Source organism: Pongo pygmaeus, chromosome 1 (assembly GCF_028885625.2).
Source record: "Pongo pygmaeus isolate AG05252 chromosome 1, NHGRI_mPonPyg2-v2.0_pri, whole genome shotgun sequence".
NCBI lineage: Eukaryota > Metazoa > Chordata > Mammalia > Primates > Hominidae > Pongo > Pongo pygmaeus.
In genome coordinates, this window is record NC_072373.2 from 128,738,320 (window position 1) to 128,763,456 (window position 25,137).

At 40.8% G+C, this 25,137-nt stretch overlaps 1 protein-coding gene and 1 non-coding gene across 4 annotated transcripts; one reads left to right on the forward strand and one right to left on the reverse strand.

The window, feature by feature from the left end:
* Positions 1-3,044: 3,044 nt before the first annotated feature.
* Positions 3,045-14,476, reverse strand: S1PR1 (sphingosine-1-phosphate receptor 1). 3 transcript variants are annotated; one of them, XR_010123871.1, is made up of 4 exons: positions 13,025-14,476; positions 12,363-12,449; positions 11,732-11,832; positions 11,317-11,335 (listed from the first exon to the last, which is right to left on the reverse strand). XR_010123871.1 is itself a non-coding variant. In XM_054448267.2 (3 exons), coding segments are annotated over exons 2-3 (1,314 nt in total). In that variant the 5' UTR covers positions 12,365-12,449; positions 13,025-14,368; the 3' UTR covers positions 8,636-10,023. The 3 variants fall into 3 exon arrangements, 1 of the variants encoding a protein (XP_054304242.1); XR_008493637.2 differs by lacking the exons at positions 11,317-11,335; positions 11,732-11,832; positions 12,363-12,449 and adding exons at positions 3,045-8,129; positions 8,381-8,464 and having other exon boundaries at positions 13,025-14,462; XM_054448267.2 differs by lacking the exon at positions 11,732-11,832 and having other exon boundaries at positions 8,636-11,335; positions 13,025-14,368.
* Positions 14,477-21,388: 6,912 nt separating this feature from the next.
* LOC129024045 (small nucleolar RNA U13) lies at positions 21,389-21,490 on the forward strand. The gene has a single exon (XR_008497020.1). It is a non-coding gene; the product is annotated as a small nucleolar RNA U13 (small nucleolar RNA).
* Positions 21,491-25,137: the final 3,647 nt, after the last annotated feature.

The window sequence follows — 25,137 nt, forward strand, 5'->3', positions numbered from 1 at the left end:
AGCCACCTATCTGAAGAGCGTGTTGTATTTTATTTATTTATTTTTACTTCCATCTCCCTTTCCTGGTACATGTCATATTTTAAAACACAAAGAAAAATAACTGTCCATTCTTCAAGTAAAAATGTTTAGATTCAAGTGTGTGAAAGGTAAAAAAGGAAAAGAAAAAAATAAAATTATAAAAATACTTTAGATTTTTCAAACAATGTTGAACATTGCATTGAGTTAATACATTTATTCTAAACTCTTACTTTGGGGGCAGAACTAGTTCATTAATTGATTCCTTTTTGGAGAAGACAAACAAAAGATTGATTTTTTTTCTCTAGGGAGAAATCCGATGTATATTTAGGTATTCTAAGTGTTCAGAGCAGCTAACTACTGGCAGCTAACTAGTGACACTAGTAGTTTGTTGCCCCGAACACATAGGTGTTAACACACAAACTTCAAATATATACTCTAGTGCCTTGATTAGCATTTAACCTAGACTTTGTCAGAATGCCCAACACTGGCCTTTTTATAAATCTAAGAGAAAACCCAGATGAGTGTAGAAAGATGCCAAATAATTCTAGGAATCAAACGCTTCTCCATCTCTGAAGACCACATAAACCTCGGCACAGCTCTTGTCCCTGCAGTACCCCTTTAAGGAAAGAACACGGCAATCCAGATATTCTTCACGCTGGTATCAAGTTCAGCAACAATACTGGCTTGCATCAAATTTCTTAGAAAATGAACTGAGAGTAGAGGCTGGGCATGGTGGCTCATGCCTGTAATCCTAGCACTTCGGTGCCTAGGCAGGAGTATTGCTTGAGCTCAGGAGTTCGAGACCAGCCTGAAAAACATAGTAAGACCCTGTCTGTATTAAAAATAAAATAATAAAAGTTAAAAAAAAAAAAGAACTGAGAGCAGACTCCATTTGATACAAATCCCCTACAGATGTTTAAATTACTTTAACACATTTCAATTTTCGCTAATTAGGCCCACAATTCAAAATCACTATTTTTTGAAAAAACAACATAAAACACTAAACGAGCATAGTTTTTTTAACAGAAAAATTAATACAGTGGATATATAAAGTGACATGATGTATATTATGTATATATTATGGTGTATATTATGTATATTATATGGGCCTTTTTGCTTCTTTACAATTAGAAGGTCCAAGGCTGGGCACAGCGGCTCATACCTGTAATCCCAGCATTTTAGGCAGCAAAGCAGGAGGATCGCTTGAAGCCGGCAGTTCAAGACCAGCCTGGACAACAAAGTGAGACCCCCTGTCCCCCCAACCATCTCTACTGAAAAACAAAAAAGTAGCCAACATGACATGCACCTTGTAGTCCCAGCTACACAGGAGACTGAGGCCGGAGGATCACTTAGTTTGAGGCTGCAGTGAGCTAAGATCACGACACTGTACTCCAGACTGGGTGACAGAGCAAGACCCTGTCTCCTTAATAAATACATAAAAGTAAGCTCTTGTGGTTGTGTCTTCTAAATTTCTTTCTTTTTTCTTTTTTTTTTTCAGATGGAGTCTTGCTCTGTCGCCCAGGCTGGCGTGCAGTGGCACAATCTCAGCTCACTGCAACCTCCACCTCCCAGGTTCAAGTGATTCTCTTGCCTCAGCCTCCCAAGTAGCTGAGATTTCAGGCCCATATCACCACCCCTGGCTAATTTTTGTATTTTTAGTAAAGATGAGGTTTCACCATGTTGGTCAGGCTAGTCTCGAACTGCTAACCTCATGATCTGCTCACCTTGGCCTCCTAAAGTGCTGGGATTACAGGTGTGAGCCACCGCACCCAGCCCTAAATTTCTTATGATTCTGCAACTCCTACTATTATAGTGTAAATAGTATACATAGTAAAAATAGGTTCCTATTATAGTATAAATATGTAGCTGGAAAAAGTGTTGATATGAAATATTCAGTCAATTGAGGCAAAGCATTTTACAGATTGAATAATCTAGGTAATTCTTTGGTACCCTAATTCACTTTGCACGTGTGAATGGGAATATGAAAATCTGTGTTTTTCTAAATGCTGCCTTGACCAGCATCTAGACAAGGAAGAGAAACCAAGAACTATTTCTGCAGGTGGCCACATGAAGCTCGCTGAAGCAGAACAGCATGTGAGAACTAACCACTATTTCTGGTACCTCAAAAGATCTGCAGAAACTTGGTGAGAGAAGACTTTTCAGGCAGATGATAGTTAATGTCTTTACAAGTGATTTAGCACAAGTCTTCTCTTATTATAGAACATAACTTTACTGGTGACCTGAATTTGTTTTTCTCTGAAGTGTCTAGACAGGAGCAAGAAAAACTCTGAAATTAGAAATAAATATACTCTCCTTTGTACAAAACATTGAAGCTACTCATCCTCCCACCAGCAGACATTATACTTTGAGGGGCAGATCTGGTAATGGCGAGCAGGTATCTGAGCTATTGGCATTCTCAAGAGACTTCCTGATAGCAATGGCACACAAATGTGAGCAGGTCAGCTTGGATTCAGTAGAGCTGGTGTATAAGATGAGTGCAGAGTTCTTGGGCTGCTCAAGGAGTTATCCCCAGCTCCCTGACCTCAAGCAATCACTGAACATACAGCACACAAACGACCTACCTAGGCTCCTCTCTCAAGTCCTCTAGATGATTTGCAATGGCTCACTAGTAGATAAGTCTGCTCATCCTCTTGAGTTGTGAATTTTTCTCTCCTTTCCTTTTCATCCAAGTTGAATGAGGACACCACCTATGACTTATTCAAACGTACACTTCATTTGCACATTATAAACCAAGCAGCTCCACCTAGCACAGTTCACAGTAGGGATCTAGGAAGAAAAACGCAAACTAAGGAGAGATAGAAACTAAAGACAATGTTGAATGCTTTTATTTTACAGAGTTGATTCTTGATCACATGGGGACTACATGCTGAGGAATAGAATACAAATACTGATATTTACAACAACACCCAATAACATAAGGAACTTCTCTCCATTCCAAATATGAGTTTATTCTTCATTATTTAATTTTAAGTAACTTAGAGATATAAATTAAATAAAAGCCAATGATGAAAAGCTGCCAATATTAATTGTATTTGTTAAATGAAATTATTTTACACTGCTAAAGAACTCAATATATTAGAGGAAGTGTACAACAATGAACAAACTCATGGGAAAAAAAGAACTGTTTCTTGGCTGGGTGCCGTGATGCACGTCTATAATCCCAGCACTTTGAGAGGCCGAGGCAGGTGGGTCGCTTGATCCCAGGAGTTCGAGACCAGACTGGCCAACATGTTGAAACGCTGTCTCTACTAAAAACAGAAAAATTAGCCTGGCATAGTGGCACACGCCTGTAATCTCAGCTACTCACGAAGCTGAGGCAGGAAAATTACTTGAACCTGAGAGGCAGAAGTTGCAGTGAGCCGTGATCGCATCACTGCACTCCAGCCTGAGCGACAGAGTGACACTCCGTCTCAAAAAAGGAAAAAAAAGAAAGAATTTTGTCTTGCCATATCAAGGTCCCTGGACCCCAAAGGGAGGGAGCCACAGGAGTGCCAGAGCTGAAGGAATGGATCCCGTGAGCTCTAGGAAGGCAGAACCTCTGTTTATATTTGCCCCTAGATCCACAGCACAGAGCACAGGGCGAGCATTCTTGTTGAGTGGATGAGTGGGTGAGTTTACCGACCTATCAAAAGGAACGGGAGGAGGAAGCATGACCCACACCAGTAACTTTTTCCAAGGTTTTTCTTTCTGCCCTGGTATCAACAAAGCAGCAGAAAAGTGGAGTAATAATAGTAGTAGAGCTCTAGGGAAATGGATAAACAATTTCCTAAGTCTCCCTGCTCCTTGTTAGCTCAGGTAACCATGCCCCTTCTTTCCTCTTTCTATTTCTGCTTTGTATCTAATCAGTCTGTCCAAAGAGCAGTGCAGCACCTGAGGCATTTCTTCTCTGTCCAGTTACTCCCAGAGCTGGCTGAAAGAAAGACCCCTCAGACAGGGGAGTGCAGGTAACAATGTGTCTGGCTGCAAACTTATAAAACTCACACCATGGGTACACGTGGACATAGAGATGGAAACAGGCTGGTTATGATGGCTCACGCCTGTAATTCTAGCAGTTTGGATAACCAAGGTGGAAGGACTGCTTGAGGTAAGGAGTGTGGGAACAGCCTAGGCAATAAAGTGAGACCCTGTCTCTACAAAAATAAATAATTAGCCAGGTGCAGTAGCACGCACCTATAGTCCCAGCTACTCTGGAAGCTGAGACGGGAGGATTGCTTGAGCCTAGAAGTTCCAGGCTGCAGTGAGCTATGGTCACACCACTCCCCTCCAGCATGGACAACAGAGTGAGACCCTCTAAAATAAATAAATAAGGGAACAATAGACACCGGTGTCTACTAGAAGGGAAAGAGAAGGAGGGGGACAATGGCTAATAAACAACTTGTTGGGTACTATGCTCACTACCACAGTGATGGGATCATTCACACCCCAAACCTCAACATCACAGCAATATGCCAATGTAACAAACCTGCACATGTACCCTCTGAATCTAATATAAAAGCTGAAATTATTGAAAAACAAAACACACAGGAACATAAGCTTGTCTTCCATAGCCTTTGTGTCTCTGCCTATTTCTTCTAACAATGCAGTGCTTACACCCAGGACAAGTGTTATTATCTGAGTGAATGCCTTTTATAGGTTTGGTCAGGTGGCCATGATAAGAAATTGGCACACTCCAATTTGTATGTCTCCAATACTAATATGTTTACATATCCTTGCAATGTATACAAGTTCCATTCTTCATAAGGCTATTTACAACCCAACATATATTCCTAAAACTGAAATGCAAATATCAATAAACTTTTATTGTGACAGTTTCATTACATCTCTAGACTCTTTCAAGACACAGAAACTCTTCGGGGATTACAAATACCAATAATAAGTCAAATTCGCATCCTATGGAAGCAGAGTATCATCATGTCACAATTATTTAGCATTCTAAAGTTTTATTTCTGGGTAGCATATTTCCCTTTTATGAAACACTTTCGAACCTTTTCCACATTCTTTTTTTTTTTTTTTTTTTTTTTTTGAGACAGGATCTCACTCTGTCACCCAGGCTGGAGTTGGAATGCAGTGGCTGGATCTCGGCTCACTGCAACCTCCACTTCCTGGACTCAAGTGATTCTCCAGACTCAGCCATCCAAATAGCTGGGACTACAGGTGTGAGCCATCATGCTCAGCTAATTTTTTTTGTATTTTTTGTAGAAACGGGTGTTGCCATGTTGCCCAGGCTAATCTTGAACTCCTGAGCTCAAAGCTATCCTCCTGCTTCGGCCTCCCAAAGTGCTGGGACTACAGGCGGGAGCCACTGTGCGCAGCTGCCACTTTCTACTGAACTTCATGGAACCTTCCCACAATTTCACAGAGAAAGTCTCATATAGTCCTTATACTCAGAAGTGAAAGTCTAGCATATTGTTATTTTTAAATTTCACTGGTCTTAAGAATATGATTACATAAGTTTAGACAAATACGCACATCTGAGTGAACAAGGTCCTAAAAATTAAGATAAAGAGCATTGCTAACAACCTAGAAAGTTCCCTCTTGTTCCTTTCCAGTTTATCCTCTTACCCCAGGCAACCACTGTTCAGATTTATATCTCCATCTATTAGTTTTGCCTATTCTGGAAGTTTTACATAAATGAAATCATGATGTATGTTCTCTTTTGTGGTTGCATACGAGGTTTAAGATTCATGAAAATGGTTGCAAGATTAGTAGTAGGTCCTTTTTCGTTGCTGAATAATATTCCATTGTATTAATTTACCATGGTGTATTTATCCATTACTGATATGGAAGCTTCTGGTTGGATATATGAAGATACTTCATATATCAAGGTTGGATTACATAAAATGTAGCAATTCCTGTTCACTCAAGTCTGCAGTCCACACTTGGCTCTTGCTAATGACTATAACCAGAGCTAAGTCTAATTTTTTAATCCTTTAGTCCTCAAAGGGATAAAAAAGAAAGCATGGGAAAAACAGAAATTACTTGAGAGTCTGAATCCAAGAAGAAAGTGTAGGGAACAAGAGATCGGATGTATTAGGAGAGATATCTTCAACATGAACCCAAACTACTCTGGGTCCCGGTTCTTGTCAAAGATTGTGTGTGACAGAAATAAATGCAGGTCTAACCCCTCACTATGCTCTTCCTCCTATCTCTCCTAGGTTTTTAAACCACTGGTTTAAAATCCTCTTTCTTTATAGATAATCCATATAAGGCCTTTAGTTATGCAAGTAAACCTTGCTTGCTTGAATGTTCTGAGAGACAACTCGAGTTCCAATTAGCATTGCAGTGAAGGCAATGGTGTATGCTAAAAAGTATTTTGAGTCCCTTTTCTTGGACCATGTGAAGTATACGTCAAAACAGCAGGAAGGAAGGGCAGAGAAAATGTTGTAGTTTATTATGATTTCTCATCATCATACATTTACTGTGTCCACAGGGAAATAATACTCTGATAGTCTCTACAGAAGTTTCTTTTAGTTATTTGTGATTCCTCCCTCAAGGTATTTATAACCTATTTAGAGAAAACACAGACAAATCTGTGGGAGGATCACTTGAGCCCAGGAATTAAAGACCAGCCTGGGCAACATACTGAGATCCTGTCTCTACAAAACATTAAAAAAAAAAAAAATTAGCCAGGCATGGTGGCACGTGCCTGTGGTCCCAGCTACTTGGGAGGCTTGGGGCGGGAAGATCACTTGAGCCCAAGAATTCAAGGCTGCAGTGAGCTATGATTGTGCCACTGCATACTAGCCTGGGCAAGAAGGCGACACCTCATTTCTAAAACATAAATAAAACATTTTTAAAACAATTAAATGTTTATCCTTCTAAGGAGATGTAAAAGCAAGAATAATAATTTGTCTTATATAACATCTTGATTTGAATATTCTGTAAAATTGTAATCACATTTAATATTGTTGGGGATAAAGTATTATATGATGTTACTTCACAATTTTCATGACTATTTTGAGTCAATTGAACTTTTTACAAGAATATGTCAAGTATTGTCCAGGATCTGTTTCACTCCTCTTGAAAAACACTACAATTTTAAAATCAAAGCCTTATATGTGTATTTTTTAGTACAAACATATAATTACTAAGGTTTTTTCCTCATTCTTACTTCTGAGAATACACTGAATTAAAACCATATATTCACGTTGAGAGACAACCAAGGATTCCTTCTTCTTAAGTCTTTGCTTCTTGGTCTGATCAGGGGCTCTACCACACATGTGCCCAGGAAAACCACAGTCCATGACTACCCAGCTTTCTTGGAATGAAATGCACAGTCTGGAGTTTCCAGGAAGAAAGTACATCTAATCACTGGATAATGTGTTCACAGGGGGAAAAGTGTCACCAAAGAGCTCCCCATCTCCCAAAGCCAGCCACCCTATCCCATCTTTCCCCATATCATGAATCACTACTGTGCTTATGAAGATAAGTCTGAGAATATGAACATTTTATCTTCCACAGAAACACAAAATGGACATACTTTTCCATTATGCTTGACTCTGTAATGAAAGTCTAGGAAGTGAATGTAACATGAAATCATTCCTTCCGCCTTAGCAGACAGATGGAGAGAGACATTCCAGTTTGTTTCCGGCCTTTTGTCTTTGGAGCATTTTTGGCATTTCCTTCAGGAAACTGGAGGTTGTGACCTAAGGTTTCCTTAGTGAACACATTTCTGTTTCCCACAGTTAACCTTACCCAGAAATGACATCTACTGTATTAGGTGAGGTTTATCTTCATGTCCCAACTGTGTCCTGTGCATATTCAATGACACTTGAAAGCACAAATTCTGAAAGTAGCAATAAGATTAGAGAGCCAAACATGCCAAAATACTTTAATCCCCCAAAAGATGACAATAATCAGAAACAAGAATTAACTATTACAATAAGTCTGTGATGCTTGCAAAGTGCTTTCATTTTGTAGTTGGAAAAATTAATGACTGAGAATGTTAATGCTTTCAGATACTATGAATTGAAGGTTTTCAGATAAAAGTGTTATGCTACTCAGCCCACATTTTACAGCTAGCTGCTTCACTGATACTGTATACTTCTATGTGGTTCAGAAGATAGGCTGGGAGAAGCCAAGGCAGTGTCCTGAAAAAAAAAAAAAGGCACATGATTTAATACCCATATTCATATCCCCACTTCCCCAGCATGTTGATGAAAGGCCAAGAATGTATGCTTTTTTGATGGGTTTGAATGATGATTGAGTCTCATCATTTAAACTACATTTACAACCACATTTTTGTGTATAATTTCTTTAAAAGCCCATATTTGATGACAGAATTATTGTATTTACTTTATTTGGCTTAAATGCAATTTAAAACACAAACAATTCTACTTACTAGCCAATGTGGTATTCAGAAGGTTGGTGGTTTTTATCTCATTCTTTACTACTCTTCAGTGTTAACTTATTGAAGTTTCTCTTCCTGAAAAAGATAGAGTGGTTTCTAAACAAACCACATTTTTTTTCACACCCTAGTTAAGGTAAAAATCCTTTAAAGAATAACAGAAATTTGTCCTTAACTTTGATTCCAAAGAGCTACACAATCCAATAGATGACTCAATAATTATTTTTAAGAATGCTCTTCACAAAGGGATCTTTAAAAAAATCAGTTTATTAATGTTTAAAAGTTGATAAAGCTATGTGCAAAATGATCCACAAAAGTCAGAAACCTATTAAATACTATTTTTTTTAAAAAAAAAACAAGACATCTCTTGGTTTAATTGCACTGAAAACCACACTAAAGAGACAGTAATATATTTTTATTCTTTGTAATATTTATACATATCTTCAATTACTATCTAATGAACAGCTGGACTGAAAAGTTTCTGGTGTTCCCTACCAGTTAAAGTAATGCTTTTAAGGGCACAAGAGGGTGGTATTTTCTTAAGAAATACACATTCAATGGTGTTAACACAGGTTAGAAAAATCCAATAAAATGACCTCTGTTGAAACAAATACATTCAAAAATCATGAAAAGTACTTTTAACACAACAAAATACAACCATGCTGTTGCTTGAAATGAATCACACAACATTCTGAAATAAACATCAACAAAAGTGCCAAAGACAGATGTCATATTTGTCAGACTCATTTGCTAAGAAATCTCCCTTGGTTTGCAAAAGTTAATCCATTCAGTTTTCACTTTGTTTTGCTTGTCTGTTTCTCCTAGGACACCAAGGATCCTGGCTAATATCATTTAGATAAAGTGGGCTTCCTTATGCAGATTTCAGCTTCAATGGATATGAAATGGTAACACATTTCATTGAAAAGATGTTTTTTAAAGAAATCAAAGTGACTTCAACCAAATTCCAAAAAACGGATCCCGCTTACATGGAAACTTTGGCCTCAGCAAAGGACATTGTTTTATACCTCCAAACCATCTTCATCTTCCCACAGCCTACGTACTCAACATAGCCTATTTGCTATAGATGATCGATCATTCCACAACCCCAGCTCTGATAACTCTCAGGTAGTTAAAGTATAAAGTAAAAGAACTTTGAGGAGGGGTATGAAGGGAAGGGAGGGTGGGGTGTGGGATGTACAGGGCATCCCTAAAGAAGCAGAAGTGCACACACTCACTTGGGTTTGAAACTAAAGTGAAGGAAAACATCTCCTCAAAGCTCCAGACAAAGAGACGCTTTCACATGGGGACATTAGTCTTTGAGGAGGGGCCAAATGAACCCTTTAGGAGCTTGACAATGCTAGACCTTTGGCTCAGTGCAAAATCAAAGCTCCAGGGGGGGAGGAAATATATTCCAGGCTGGGACCTGATCTCCACCCTTCCCAGTGCATTGTTCACAGGAACTAACTCTACCCACCAACACCCGACACCACCAGGCTGTTCGTATTCTCCCCCTTCCTCCCTCTGGCTTGCAGCAGCTCCTCCCTGGCAGCAGTCGAAGCCCAGAGATTTTTTTCCAAACACTGGGGTGGCAAGCGACCAAGTAAAGAGCGCTTCCGCTGGGTGGACAGCTTCCAGTTCTAGGAAGAAGAGTTGACGTTTCCAGAAGACATAATGGTCTCTGGGTTGTCCCCATCGTCCTTCTGGGGGTGGGAGGAATTGTCCGATTTGCTGCGGCTGAATTCCATGCCGGCGATGATGGGTCGCTTGAATTTGCCAGCAGAGTCTCCGCTCGGGCACTTGCAGCAGGACATGATCCGAATGAAGGCCCGACGCATCTCCTTGTTGGTCAGAGTGTAAATGATGGGGTTGGTGCCAGAGTTGAGCACAGCTAACACCAGGAAGTACTCCGCTCTGAAGAGGATGTCACAGGTCTTCACCTTGCAGCCCACATCCAGCAGGAGCAGGATGAAGAGCGGTGCCCAGCAGGCGATGAAGACGCTCAGGACGATAATTACGGTCTTGAGCAGCGCCAGCGACTTCTCAGAGCTGCGGCTGGCCTTGGAAATGTTCTTGCGGAACGTCAGGCGGCGGCTCCGAGTCCTGACCAAGGAGTAGATCCTGCAGTACAGAATGACGATGGAGAGCAGAAGCAGAGTGAAGACCGTGGTGCAGAAGAGGATATAGTGCTTGTGGTAGAGCGGCAGCACGGTGGAGCAGCTGGACAGCGCACTGATGCAGTTCCAGCCCATGATGGGCAGGCCACCCAGGATGAGGGAGATGACCCAGCAGGCGCTGATGAGCAGGAAAAGGCGGAAGTTATTGCTCCCGTTGTGGAGTTTCATTTTCAGCATTGTGATATAGCGCTCAATGGCGATGGCGAGGAGACTGAACACCGAGGCTGACAGGGCCACAAACATACTCCCTTCCCGCAGAAACCACTGGGCGGGAGTGAGCTTGTAGGTGGTGGCCCCAGACAAGAGCAGGTTAGCTGTGTAGGCTACTCCTGCCAACAGGTCTGAGAGGGCCAGATTGCCAATAAAATAGTACATGGGTCGGTGGAATTTCTTGGTTTTCCAAATGGTCAGCAAGACAAAGATGTTCTCCAGAATGATAAAGCAGCAGATGAGAATGAACACCACCGAGGTCAGTTTAATGCTGTTCTCCTTGTCCGCGCTGATATTCAGCTTTCCCGTGTAGTTGTAATGCCGGACGATGATATCATAGTTGACGTAGTCAGAGACCGAGCTGCGGTGGGCCTTGACCAGCGGGACGCCGGTGGACCCCATGGTACCAATCCTGTGTCCCCAGGAAGCCGGGGTGGCACTACTCCAGACGAACGCTAGAGGGCGAGGCGAGAGAGCCTTCACTGGCTGCAGGGGTGGTTCAATGAGTGATCCAGGCTTTTTGTGTAGCTTTTCCTTGGCTGGAGAGGGCCTCGGAAACCGCAGCCTTAAACAAGTCAGAGGAGAGAGTCAGGGAAAGAGCCACAGCATACTGGCATAATTCATTCTAGCTAAGGCACTGCTCCAATTGTGTTGTTGTTGATTTGTTTTAAAGAAACTTGGGGAGAGCTCAGGGAGAGAGATTTTTTTAAAAAATCAAATTATCTTTTTTTCATCCTTTTTTTTTCTTTTTTCAGAAAAGGAAGAGGAGGAAGAAAAAGAGAGGGAGAAACTCTATGGCCATATTCACTCAAAGGGAAATGGGAATTATGATGTTGGCTGTGGGTTGACAAAAAAAAAAGATGATGAAAAGGAAAACAGGGAGTTGGAGGAACGGGAAACCTAGAGAACACACCCCATTTGAACTCCACTCCTGCCCTCTCACCACCCCACACCCCCTCACCCCCGGATTTCCAGCCATGAGATTCTCTGAAGCAGTCACCAGCTCAGCTGCACGCTCAATACCAGCCCACGTCTCTCCTCGGAAAAGACTCAACTGCCAGTCTGAGGGGGAAGACACACATCTCTGTCCCCCATGCCCACCCTCAGCCCCCCGGTTCAAAGAGACTAGCACCACCTCCTAATTGCCATGCAAGAAATCAGATTTGCAGGAAAATCATTTGAAAGCGTAAGTCATTTGGGGGCTCTATTAATAACTCTCTAGGAGCAGGTGTGCTTAGGGTCCGAGGGCGCAGTGAGGTGTGGGCAGCCAGGCCCGCCCCGCCTTGCAGTAAACAGGAAAGCTTAGCGCCTCCGTGAAGCGACTGCCTTTTCTTTCTTCTTCTTCTTCTCCCCGCCTCCCCCGCCCCCAAGCCAGGGCAAGTAAATTTAAAGGTATTCAGTTAAAACCATTCATAACAGATTGCAGCAAATCCCAGAAATTTCGTACATTAGTTGATTGCATAAATATTTTTTGCTTTGTTTAGTTTAGCCAAAACATACACAAAAGAGAGAAATCAAACTACTCATGACAGCAATAATATATGCTACCACATTTCTAATTTCGATTGCAAAACTACTCTTCAGAAACTCACATTAAACTGCTCCCTGGTGCATTGCTAAATTTGCGTGGGCAGTTTTATTTACTGCAGTCCCCCAACACGTTGACTCCTCTCCTAGGACTAGAAAGTTACAAAGAAACTTTCTAAGACGGCACTGGTCAGCAGAAGTCTACTTCTAAGTTGCTTAAATATTTCAAGGTAATGCAGCAGTACAATAAAATGAGGTAATAGAGATGAGAACAATCCCAGCAACTCCGCGAACAGCAGAGGCTACTCAAGCCAAGCAGCTCCGCATTTTCCCCCAACTAATGTTATACCCTGCTCCTGGGCAGTACTAGTTTAAGCCATTACCCACGCCCCACAGCACCCACCATATTCTTTGTCTATAGAATTTCCAAAATTTAACGCCTTCCCTTCTATTCCTCCGACCAACTGCAGCTTTCACTGCCCCTACCCCCGTAGGTTCCACAGTTGGGAATTAACCTTTTTTCCAAACTGCATAACTCACAAGTGCCCAAGAACAATCTGATAGAGATGGGCTCCTTAGTGGCCCAGAGATGCAAATTTTCAGCGCCCGGAGATGTTTTCAAAGTTTTTGTTTGCCTCGTTCGACTTAAAAATTCGTTTCTGACACCTAAGCCCTACCGCAACCGGGGTCCCCGCGCCCGCGTCCCCCGCCATTGGCCGCCCCCTACCTCGCTCAAGCAGGGCGAAGTTGCATTCGGAGAGCCCCGGATCTGTACGGCTCGCTCCTCATCTTGCTGCTGCCCCCGACTGACTGCGTAGTGCTCTTGCAAACTTACTCGAGTCGGGGTCCCCTCCCTCCGCAGCGGAGCACTCCAATGGCCAGTCCCGCTCGCCGCGGCCAGTTCCCTGCCTGCTACGCGAAGTCACCCAGCGCCGCGCCAAGGCTGAGTGGTTTCTTCAGGAAGAGGCTGGGAGGGGTTAATGCCTTAACCCCCCACGCCCTCTGCCAGCTGGGGGCCCCCGGATCTGAACTGCTGAGACGCACTGTCCAGGAAAGATCTGGGGCAGAAGCAAAAAAAAAAAAAAGAAGAAGAACCCCTCCTCCCCAAACAACAAATGAAAGAAAAAAAGAGAGAGAGAGAGAAGGGGCGGAGCCCGGTAACCCCTGGATTCTACTGTATAAATCACTGCCCTCGCCCGGATAGACGCTGATCTCTGGCGGTGGAGAGGATTCTCCCGAGCCCCTGTAAAAAAAGGAGGTGGAGAGACTTTTGAAACTTTTCTCTCGAAAAGTCTGAGTGGGCAGAGGACGGCCCGGAGTCTCGTAGCGCACCGCCCTGGTCCCACACCCCCCGCAGCCCTAGGAGGATCGATGTGCTGAGCTTGTGGCCAGGAGCTCCCCGAGCCACTTTCGCGCGGGCAGCAGAAAACCTGAGCCGCGACCCGGCGAGTGTCGGCGGCGCTCTGGGGAGGAGAGGCTGGGAAGGGGCTGCGAGAGGTACGGAGGAGACAAGCAACCCGGGAGGGAGAATGGACCGGGAGATTCCTGTACTCCCCCCGGCACCCCAGATCCTGGTGCTCCTCGAAACTGCGGTCTGAGGGGCAGTGGCTTTCCCAGAGTGCACAGAGAAATGAACCAGCGCCGGTTTTGGTGTTCGGCGAGGGGTTTCCCTCAGCTGAGCACAAAGTCAGGCTGTGTGTCCCAGATTCTGGCCAATGGAGAGGTCGTTGAGGAGGTGGGCTGCTGCTGAGTCCTGAGAGATTCAAAACGCCTGGGCAGCTCCGGAATTTCCAAAGGCGAAGATTCTCGGCCAGGAGCTGCTGAGCAACTGCAGCTGCCCAGCAGAAGCCGGCACCCTTCTCTCACATTCTACTTGGGAGTCGACTCAGAGGCCTCAAATCTCATTACTAGCACTTTGCCCACCCTTTTCTTTTGCTTAGATGCTACTTAAGAACGTGAGGCTGAGAGGCGGGCTTGGTCAGATCTGCCTGCGTGACAAGCTCAGGACGCTTCTGCCCTTGCATTACTGTTGTAAAAGTTTCCACCCAGTCCCTGGTTGCACTGCTTTCCCATCCCGGCAGATGTGAACTCAAAAACTTCCTCCGCTGTGCAGTTTCAATTGGCAGACACACCCTGTACCTGAATGACTCAGAAGGAGGCAGAATGAATAAACAACAGACCCCTGACTTCTGGGATTTTGTGAGTTTGCCAAAAAAAAAGAAGTGACAGTTAATTCACAGCTGTTTTAAAGCATTCATCGACAGCGACGCACCCAATACATACCCACAGCTTCAACAACAGTACAGTGCATATAATGTGGAAACCAAGATAACGGTCCTGTAAGACTCCAGAGTAGATCCTAATTGGATTTGAAGACTTATTTCACTTAAAGGGGAAGAGGTATATTGTGTCTACCCAGCACAAAAAAACGGGGGACTTCGCATTTCCCCCGCCTTCTCCCACCTCCACCCACACTAATTTATGCATTCGTTAAAGCCAAAGGAATCAAAGTGAAATTTCACACCTAGTCTGTATCAAGCATGTGCTAGGTTAATTTAACCCTACTGCTCTGTGAAGTAAGCAAGCATTGCTGGCCATTTTATTGTTGAGAGAAGTGTCATTCAGACAACTAAGGTGACTTGTAGATTTCCCAGCTTGTGAGTGGCAGAGCTGGGTTCCAAAACCTAAATACTGCAAATGCCTTGCCTTATGGCTCAAACGCTATCAGTCAATAAACAGTTAAGGAATTGAAATATATGTTCCCAGAGGGAAACAGACTTCTAGATTTAAAGTTTTACATTTGCTGCATTTCTGACTGTACATGTCTACAAAATGCATATACAAGTATGCTAATGAATGTCCTTTTAAAACCACTCATTTTCTACGTATGCATACAAAGTGTATACGTATGCATATTAATGAATGTTTTCTAAAACTTCTCATTTTCTGCCTATGATATCTCATGTAACATTGTACTTTTAGTATTTGCACATATTGTTACACATATTAATTCATTTAATCTGACAAGTTAGGCACTATAATTATTCTAATTTTACAAACAAGGAAATTGACTCCCAGACATATTAAGCAGTTTGGTTAATGTGGGACAGGCTGCACTCTTTACCACTAATCCAGACCACCATGATAAACCTCAAACAGGTTCAAGAATTTCCTTGGGGATATCAGTTGTTTTCTTGTGAATACCACTGGTTATTAACATTCAATATTGATAATGTGTTTTACAGAGTCCAAAAACCTTTCAGATTGTTATTTAATAATAATCATCTTTAGTACACACCTATGAGATGTAATTGTAGATGATCCACTCAGGTAAAATTAGATAGTAGGCAAATGTTTCCAGCAATGGCGTCCTGGCCAATTCCAAGTCTCTAGTTCCCATATAAGTCTCTTCCCATTGCTCTCCAGGGAGGCCCTAAAAATTGCATTCTCAAGCTATCTCCTGACTGCTAGTACAACTCCCTGTCTGCTGCTGCCTAGAAGTCAAGCCCAATATTCCTATCTTAAGTTTGCTCCATTTCCAATTTTTGATTTCGAAGTGGCTTTGTTGTTCTTTACACATGCTTTAGTGTTTCTCTTTAAGAGTTTCCAGATAAAATACCACACAATCTTTGGAGCATACACTAAACAAAAATTTGTCATAAATGCACCATTCAAATGTAACTGTGTGAGCTTTTTTTTTTTTTTTTTTTTTTTTTTTTTTTTTTTTTTTTGAGACAGAGTCTCACTCTGTTGCCCAGGCTGGAGTCCAGTGGCGCGATCTCAGCTCACCGCAACCTCCACCTCCCAGGTTCAAGCAATTCTCCTACCTCAGCCTCCCTAATAGCTGGGATTACAGGCCTGCACCACCACACCCAGCTAGTTTTGTGTTTTTAGTAGAGATGGGATTTCACCATGCTGTCCAGGCTGGTCTCGAACTCCTGACTTCAGGCGATCCACCTGCCTTGGCCTCCCAAAGTGCTGGGATTACAAGCATGAGTCACTGTGCCCAGCCATGAGCTATATTTTTTATTTGCTAAATATTACAACTCTACTCTTTTCCTTTTCCTTTTTTTTTTTTTTTCTTTTTTTCAATTGAGACAGGGTCTGGCTCTGCTCTGTCATCCAGGCTGGAGTGCAGTGGCGAAATCATAGCTCACTGCAGCCTTGATCTCCCACCCTCAAAGGATCCACCTACTTCAGCCTCCCAAGCAGCTGGGACTACAGGCGCCAGTCACCATGTCCTGATAATTATTATTTTTATTTTTTGTATAGACAGGAGTCTCACTTTGTTGCCCAGGGTGACCTCGAACTCCTGCGCTCAAGCAGTCCTCCCACCTTGGACTCTCAAAGTGCTGGGATTACAAGCCTGAGCCTTACTCTCTTTCCTAATTGCTCCAGTCACTTTCCAACACCCTTTTCTCCCCTCTCCCCTCCCCTGACCCAGTGACTGGTAAAGATCCAGGCTTTCCCTTACTTGTCTATTCACAGGAGAATAACTAGCCTCTTATTTCAAGGAGGAAACAGTATGACCATCTCAATTTCCCTCCTCTCCAAGCTCCAGCTTAATAGCAACTTTACCCACTTTTACCTCCTTCCCACCTGTTTCAGAAATAAAAGCAACTTTACTCCTTTCCAAGGCAAACTCTTGCCCAGGTCAGCATGCTGCTTCCTCTAAACTTTCTAAGACTTGGCTCAATTATTCCTATTCTCCCTTGTACTTTCAGTTCTTAGCTTCTGAGGACTCTTTACTTTCAACTTACATAAATGTTTATGTGTTTTCTCTACCAAAAACTCTTTCTTCCCTTCATCCTAGGTCCCAATATCTCTCTCTCCTCTTGTTTACCAACATTCAAAATTAGTGGAACATGACTGAGCCTTGGAACAGACACTTAGATTCAGCCTTGATATTGCCAGTTCTAAGCTACGTGACTTTAGGCAAGTTCTTTTAACTTCCTTGAACCTCAGTTTCCTCATCTGTAAAATGAAATAATGATATTTGCCTCTTTCAGTCATTGTGAGGATTAAGGAGCTACAAATCTGTGAGAATTCCCTACACTACAGAGAAAATGCTTCACCCATCCACCACCTCCATCTTTTATTATTATTATTATTATTATTATTATTATTATTATTTTACTTTAAGTTCTGGGGTACATGTGCAGAATGTGCAGGTTTGTTACATAGGTGTACACATGCCATGGTGGTTTGCTGCACCCGTCAATCCGTCACCTACATTAGGTATTTCTCCTAATGCTATCTCTCCCCTAGCCCCCCACCCCCCAATGGGCCCCAGTGTGTGATGTTCCCCCACGTGCCCATGTGTTCTCATTGTTCAACACCCACTTATGAGTGAGAACATGCAGTGTTTGGTTTTCTGTTCTTGTGTTAGTTTGCGAGAATGATGATTTCCAGCTTCATCCATGTCCCTGCAAAGGACATGAACTCATCCTTTATTATGCCTGCATAGTATTCCATGGTGTATATGTGCCACATTTTCCTTTTCCAGTCCATCATTGGTGGACATTTGGGTTGGTTCCAAGTCTTTGCTATTGTGAATAGTGCCACAATAAACATATGTGTGCGTGTGTCTTTATAGTAGAACAATTTATAATCCTTTGGGTATATACCCAGTAAGGGAATTGCTGGGTTAAATGGTGTTTCTAGTTCTAGATCCTTGAGGAATTGCCACACTGTCTTCCACAATGTTGAACTAATTTATACTCCCACCAACAGTGTAAAAGTGTTCCTATTTCTCCACATCCTCTTCAGCATCTGTTGTTTCCTGACTTTTTAATGATCACCATTCTAACTGGCATGAGATAGTATCTCATTGTGGTTTTGATTTGCATTTCTCTAATGGCCAGTGATTATGAGGTTTTTTTCATATGTTTGTTGGCTGCATGAATGTTGTCTTTTGAGAAGTGTCTGTTCGTATGCTTTGCCCACTTTTTGATAGGGTTGTTTGGTTTTTTTCTTGTAAATTTGTTTAAGTTCTTTATAGATTCTGGATATTAGCCCTTTGTCAGATTCATAGATTGCAAAAGTTTTCTCCCCTTATATAGGTTGCCTGTTCACTCTGATGATAGTTTCTTTTGCTGTGCAGAAGCTCTTTAGTTTAATTAGATCCCATTTGTCAATTTTGGCTTTTGTTGCCATTGCTTTTGGTGTTTTAGACATGAAGTATTTGCCCATGACTATGTCCTGAATGGTATTGCCTAGGTTTTCTTCTAGGATTTTTCTTGTTTTAGGTCTTACATTTAGGTCTTTAATCCATCTTGAGTTAATTTTTGTATAAGATGTAAGGAAGGCGTCCAGTTTCAGTGTTCTGCATATGGCTAGCCAGTTTTCCCAACACCATTTATTAAATAGGGAATCCTTTCTCCCTTTCTTGTTTTTATCAGGTTTTTCAAAGATCAGATGGCTGTAGATGTGTGGTGTTATTTCTGAGGCCTCTATTCTGTTGCATTGGTCCATATATCTGTTTTGGTACCAGTACTATACTGTTTTGGTTACTGTAGCCTTGTAGTATAGTTTGAAGTCAAGTAGCATGATGCCTCCAGCTTTGTTCTTTTTGCTTAGGATTGTCTTGGCTATGTGGGCTCTTTTTTGATTCCATATGAAATTTAAAGTAGTTTTTCCCAATTCTGTGAAGAAAGTCAATGATAGCTTGATGGGGATAGCATTGAATCTATAAATTACTTTGGGCAGTATGGCTGTTTTCATGATGTTGATTCTTCCTGTCCATGAGCATGGAATGTTTTTCCATTTGTTTGTGTCTTCTCTTATTTTCTTGAGCAGTGGTTTGTAGTACTCCCTGAAGACGTCCTTCACATCCCTTGTAAGTTGTATTCCTACGTATTTTATTCTCTTTGTAGCAATTGTGAATGGGAGTTCACTCATGATTTGTCTCTCTGTTTGTCTGTTATTGGTGTATAGGAATGCTTGTGATTTTTGCACATTGATTTTGTATCCTGAGACTTGGCTGAAGTTGCTTATCAGCTTAAGGAGATTTTGGGCTGAGATGGTGGGATTTTTAAATATACAATCATGTTATCTGCAAACAGAAACAATTTGACTTCCTCTTTTCCTATTTGAATACCCTTTATTTCTTCCTCTTGCCTGATTGCCCTGGCCAGAACTTCTAATACTGTGTTGAATAGGAGTGGTGAGAAAGGGCATCCTTGTCTTGTGCTGGTTTTCAAAGGGAATGCTTCCAGCTTTTGCCCATTTAGTATGATATTGGCTGTGGGTTTGTCACAAATATCTCTTATTAGTTTGAGATACATTCCATCAAAACCTAGTTTATTGAGAGTTTTTAGCATGAAGGGGTGTTGAATTTTGTTGAAGGCCTTCTCTGCATCTATTGAGATAATCATGTGGTTTTTGTCATTGGTTCTGTCTACGTGATGGATTACGTTTATCTATTTGCGTATGTTGAACCAGCCTTGCATCCCAGGTATGAAGCTGACTTGACCACACCACATTCATCTTTAACTATCTTTAAGTGCAATCATTGCTTTCACTATCCCACTTTCCATTTTTTTATTCACTTTGCTTTTTAATTTTCCAATAAAATTTTAAAGTCAAAATAATATGTGCACATCATTTTAAAGAGATCAAATGGTACAAAACTTGAAAAGAAGAGCATTAGTCCTCCGAGGTTCCCTGGTTCGCCAGTTTTTCCAATCACTGTGAAGTCTTGTTGATTTTCTTCCGGTGGCCACTTGCAAATCTTGAAATCCCATGTTTTATACCTCCATTTCTTCATTATCAATCTTATAATAATATCTACAGGTTTTCTGCCATGTTGAAGGAGTATTAATTAACTTGAAGAAGGATGCTTATATTATAAACTTTTCTGAATTCTTGCATGTCTGACATTTTAAATATTGTATTCTCTACTTGAATAATATTTTGACTAGGTATCAAGTTAAAAGTTGTAAGTCATTTCCCCTGAGAATTTTGAAGGCATTACTCTTTTGTCTTTTAATTTCTAGGGCTACTGATAAAGAGTATAAAGCTATTCTGATTTCAAAACATCACAGCCAACTATTTTTTGTCTCTGGATGTTTTTAGAAACTTCTCTGTCTCTTCAGTATTCCAGAGTGGCATGGTGATATACCTTGATTTTCTAAGTCCTTTGCAGTTCTGAAAATTATCTGAAATTATTTCTTTAATGACTTCATCTTCTCCGGTTTTTCTATTTTCCCTTTTTGCAAATCCCACTATTCAGATTGTGGACCATCTATCTAGCCTGATTTTTAAATTTCCTCCTTTTTTATTTTCCTCTTTGTACTTTCAATCCTTCAATTAATAGCTCTCTTTTCACTATCATACTTTAATTTCCAAGGGCTCTCTTTTTCTTTTCTGAATGTTACATTTTTACAGAACTCTGTTCTTATGTTAAAGATACCACATCTTTACTTATCTCTGAGGATATCAGAGTGTTGTTGTTGTTTTTGTTGTTGACATTTTCTCCTATTTTCTTTGTTGTCACACTTTCCTATTTGTTTTGCTCTCAGTTCTTTGTGCCATTGGCTTTCCCAATTGTCAGATGATCTCTGGCCATCCATTTATATTTCAAACAGAGGCTAAAATAGAGGCAAATCAGAAAGCTAATTTAAAACTTTTTGTGGGGGCTTGTCAATGGAGGGATGGTAAATGATCAGGATAAACACTTTCGTTGAGTATGCCAAATGTCAATATCTGGAGTTCTCAAGATTTGGGCAGGTCAGTTTCGGGCAGGTCAGTTTCGCCAGACAGAAATTGTAAAATCTCTTGTCTGACTTCTAGCATTTTCCCGAGTGAACCAAGAAAGAAAAGTGGGAGAGTGAAGGAGGGAACACCTCATCATTTGATATTTAGATTTGAACTGAATCATCATGATGGGAACCCCCTCTACACACTCAGCTCCATCAGGTGTCTCTGACTCCAATGATCCTCTGATTTAACCCATTCAGAGAAGAAACCCCCAGTCTTCTGCTGGAATGAGGGTACTGACACTTATCCTATTGTACAGGTTGGAGATGAAGGGCTGGATATGTGGCTGCTTATTTTAATTAAAACAATTTTATTTAAAAATCAAAAAGGAATCCTTTTGTAGTTCATGAGCGTGATCATTGGGTGTTTACACACGTGTGAGATGTGCCATCCTTGAACCTTGTTATGATGTCAGCACATTACCCATCTAACATAAAGAAAAAAAAAACAGGAAAATAAACAGAAAGTAAAATAATGAAGGCAATGACTACAATAGGGCTAGAGAGAAGTGGTTGGGTGAGTGTGAAATATTTTCTCACTGCTATAGTGGATACCCTATAATCAGGCTTCTTATTTTCAGGTAAGCATTTATTGTCATTTTCATAAATACCTGGAGCTTCTAAGTCCTCTTATTTGAGGATCTGTAGTGGGAATTTGGTTTGCTTCTACAATCCTCCTGCTATGGGCTTAGGTCTCAACTTTGTCTGGTTTGTCAAGCCACTTACACACAGTTTGTTTTCTAAAACTTTATTGCTATTGTTAGAGGCAAAATTAACTTTGAAACCAATGTAGCTTAAACTTGAGTCCTTCACTTCCAAGTCCTGGAAGGAACCCAGCAATAGGTCCCCAAGGTTATATGTTTTTGTAAAATATTAAAAGCATGGTATTTTAACCAAAATTGGCTATCACTGACACAGATCACTGTCTTCTTCCATTAGGACGCTCCCTCTATCTCATTTTCCCTTGTGTAGGAGAGATTTTGGAGTTGTTGAAGGTATTTTTGGTTCATAGGACTATTTCAACTACCCTCTATGGCTGCCATGATACAAAAGTACAGGGCTAGTGTCACGTGACTGAGCCAGGAGCTAGTCTGGGGGAAATTCATCCAAAATACCATATGCAAATTATAATTTGAGGATTTGATTCTCATTGACACCTAATTAAAACAAAAGTTCTGTTCTTCGCAGAATATATTTACTAACTCAGTGTATATAATTATAAACACATCACACTTGTTTTTCCTTTTTTTTTTTTTTGAGACAGAGTCTCACTCTGTTGCCCAGGCTGGAGTGCAGTGGCATGATCTCGGCTCACTGCAACCTCCGCCTCCTGGGTTTAAGCAATTCTCCTGCCTCAGCCTCCCAAGTAGCTGGGACTACAGGTGCACATCATCACACTTGGTTAATTTTTATATTTTTAGTAGAGATGGGGTTTCATCATGTTGCCCAGGCTGGTCTCAAAATCCTGACCTCAAATGATTCACCCGCCTCGGCCTCCCAAAGTGCTAGGATTACAGGCGCTCACCACCAGCTGGAATTTTTGTATTTTTAGTAGAGACAAGGTTTTACTATGTTGGTCAGGCTGGTCTCAAACTCCTGACCTCAAGTGATTTGCCCACCTCAGCCTCCCAAAGTGTTGGAATTACAGGCGTGAGCCACCACACTTGGCCTTTTTTTTCCATTTTTAATAAGAATCACATAAAAAAAGATTAATCGAAATTTTCATATATTTGTATGCTATAACTATTATAATTTGGTTATAAATTTAGGATTATTTCAATGAAATATGTGAGAAATTACAGACTGGCCTTATATAAAGAATATTTTGTTATCTATAAATTTATTAAAGGGTTGAGAGAAAATTTGTATTAAAAATGCATAAAATATGAAACAAAAACAATAAAAATGAGCAATTGAATAAATAAATAAAAATCGTTCTGACTTTAGATCATATCCAGAACATGATACATTATTAAAAGGAAGATGCATGTTTGAATAGAAACAGTGAAGATATGTTATTTGATTGTTAATAACCTATATAATGAAGAACAATTAATCATAAGAACTAGAAAAAGGTAAATTTCCTGCTGATTTGACACACGAAAAAACCCTGACATGAACAAAGATACTGTAAAGCTCAAAATATGTCGGTATGACATAAAGACATCAATAACAGATTGGTTAATAATTATCTCAATCTAAGTGTATTTATGATTAGAGCACAAGAAAACTTGAAATGCTTTGAAATTTCACTATTTATCCATGAAAAACAAGTGATAGGAATTTTCCGAAATTTAGCAACAGTCCTAAAAACTTACCATGATGCTATCAATAATGAATTTTGAAGCTGAAAGAAACTTTTCTAAGCCATCAATTTAAAAAAAATTTTTAATCAAACCTGACAGAAAGAAGACTAAATTACCTTTCGTTTCTCTCTAAAGAAAATTATATTTTAACATTTTATTTTCTGAAGGGAAGACTGAAGGATATGTAGCCAAGGATGTAAGGAAAAAAAGTCATAAAATGTTTAAGGCAGTTAGTTAATTAAAATATTGTTATTTGTATGATTCATGATGTTTGTTCCCTTTTTTTTTTTTTTTTTTTTTTGAGATGGAATCTCACTCTGTCACCCAGGCTGGAATGCAGTGGCACGATCTCAGCTCACTGCAACCTCCGCCTACCCCGGTTCAAGCGATTCTTCTGCCTCAGCCTCCCGAATAGCTGGGACTACAGGCGCACGCCACCATGCCCAGCTAATCTTTGTATTTTTAGTAGAGACGGGGTTTCACCATATTGGCCAGGCTGGTCTTGAATTCCTGACCTCTTGATTCGCCCACCTCGGCCTCCCAAAGTGTTGGAATTACAGGCATGAGCCACAGCACCCGGCCACTTTTTTAAATTAGTAATTTGTTGTGATGTCTTTTCTTATTCTAACTATATTCACTTTCATACCTAATTTTGTTTTTCTAAACAAAGATTCTCTATCACTAATAGTATAAACTTCTCCCTAGCTCTTGTTTCTTCTTTCATTCTCTTTGTCCTTTTAAGTTTATTTGCTGTAATCAGTAGGACCAAGAAGGGGAAAAGACATGGGTGCAAACCTCCATATTTTAGCAGAAATATCCATTCATAATTTCCTAAAATAGTAATAATTTTTATTTTAATCAAATGTGTACACGATTTTAAATGAAATATTTTTGTAAAACTTATTAAAGAATGATTCCTACCCCACCATTTTTGCTCCCCAGTGGTAACTACTTTTACCTCTTTCACTTTTCCTTTGTGTATCTTCCTCTCGTTTTCTAATTATGTTGACACCTTTTTTTTTTTTTTTTTTTTTTTTTTGAGACGGAGTCTCGCTCTGTCGCCCAGGCTGGAGTGTATTGGCGAGATCTCAGCTCACTGCAAGCTCCGCCTCCCGGGTTCACGCCATTCTACTGCCTCAGCCTCCCGAGTAGCTGGGACTACAGGCGCCCACTACCACACTCGGCTTATTTTTTGTCTTTTTAGTAGAGATGGGGTTTCAGTGTGTTAGCCAGGATGGTCTCCATCTCCTGACCTCGTGATCCACCTGCCTCGGCCTTCCAAAGTGTTGGGATTACAGGCGTGAGCCACCGCGTCCGGCTGACACTTTTTTTATTTTTTCAATTTTAGATATTATGTGTTGACTTTGTCCTGTGAATATGAGGATTTAGCTCTCTTAAACACGCTGCTTCTTTCCTGTAGGAGACAAAGAAAAAACCAACCAAACAAACAAAAAACAAAAAGACCCACACTTCTGCCCCCTCCCTCCCATCATAATTTTCTACTCTTTAAATATAGGTTAAATATTAACATAAATTCTTATGACTATGCAGATTTTACTTAGTTTGGCCATGCATGTACTATGATATATTTGTATATATATAATGTATATTACATGTATTACATGTATATACATGTATATTACATATATTACAAATATTCATGTATACTTTTTGGTATCTTTTTCTTTACTCAGTTTTCTATGTACTTACTACGATTTATCCACACATTCTTGGAGCATTAAAACACATGAGAAAATATATCAAATTCATGGATA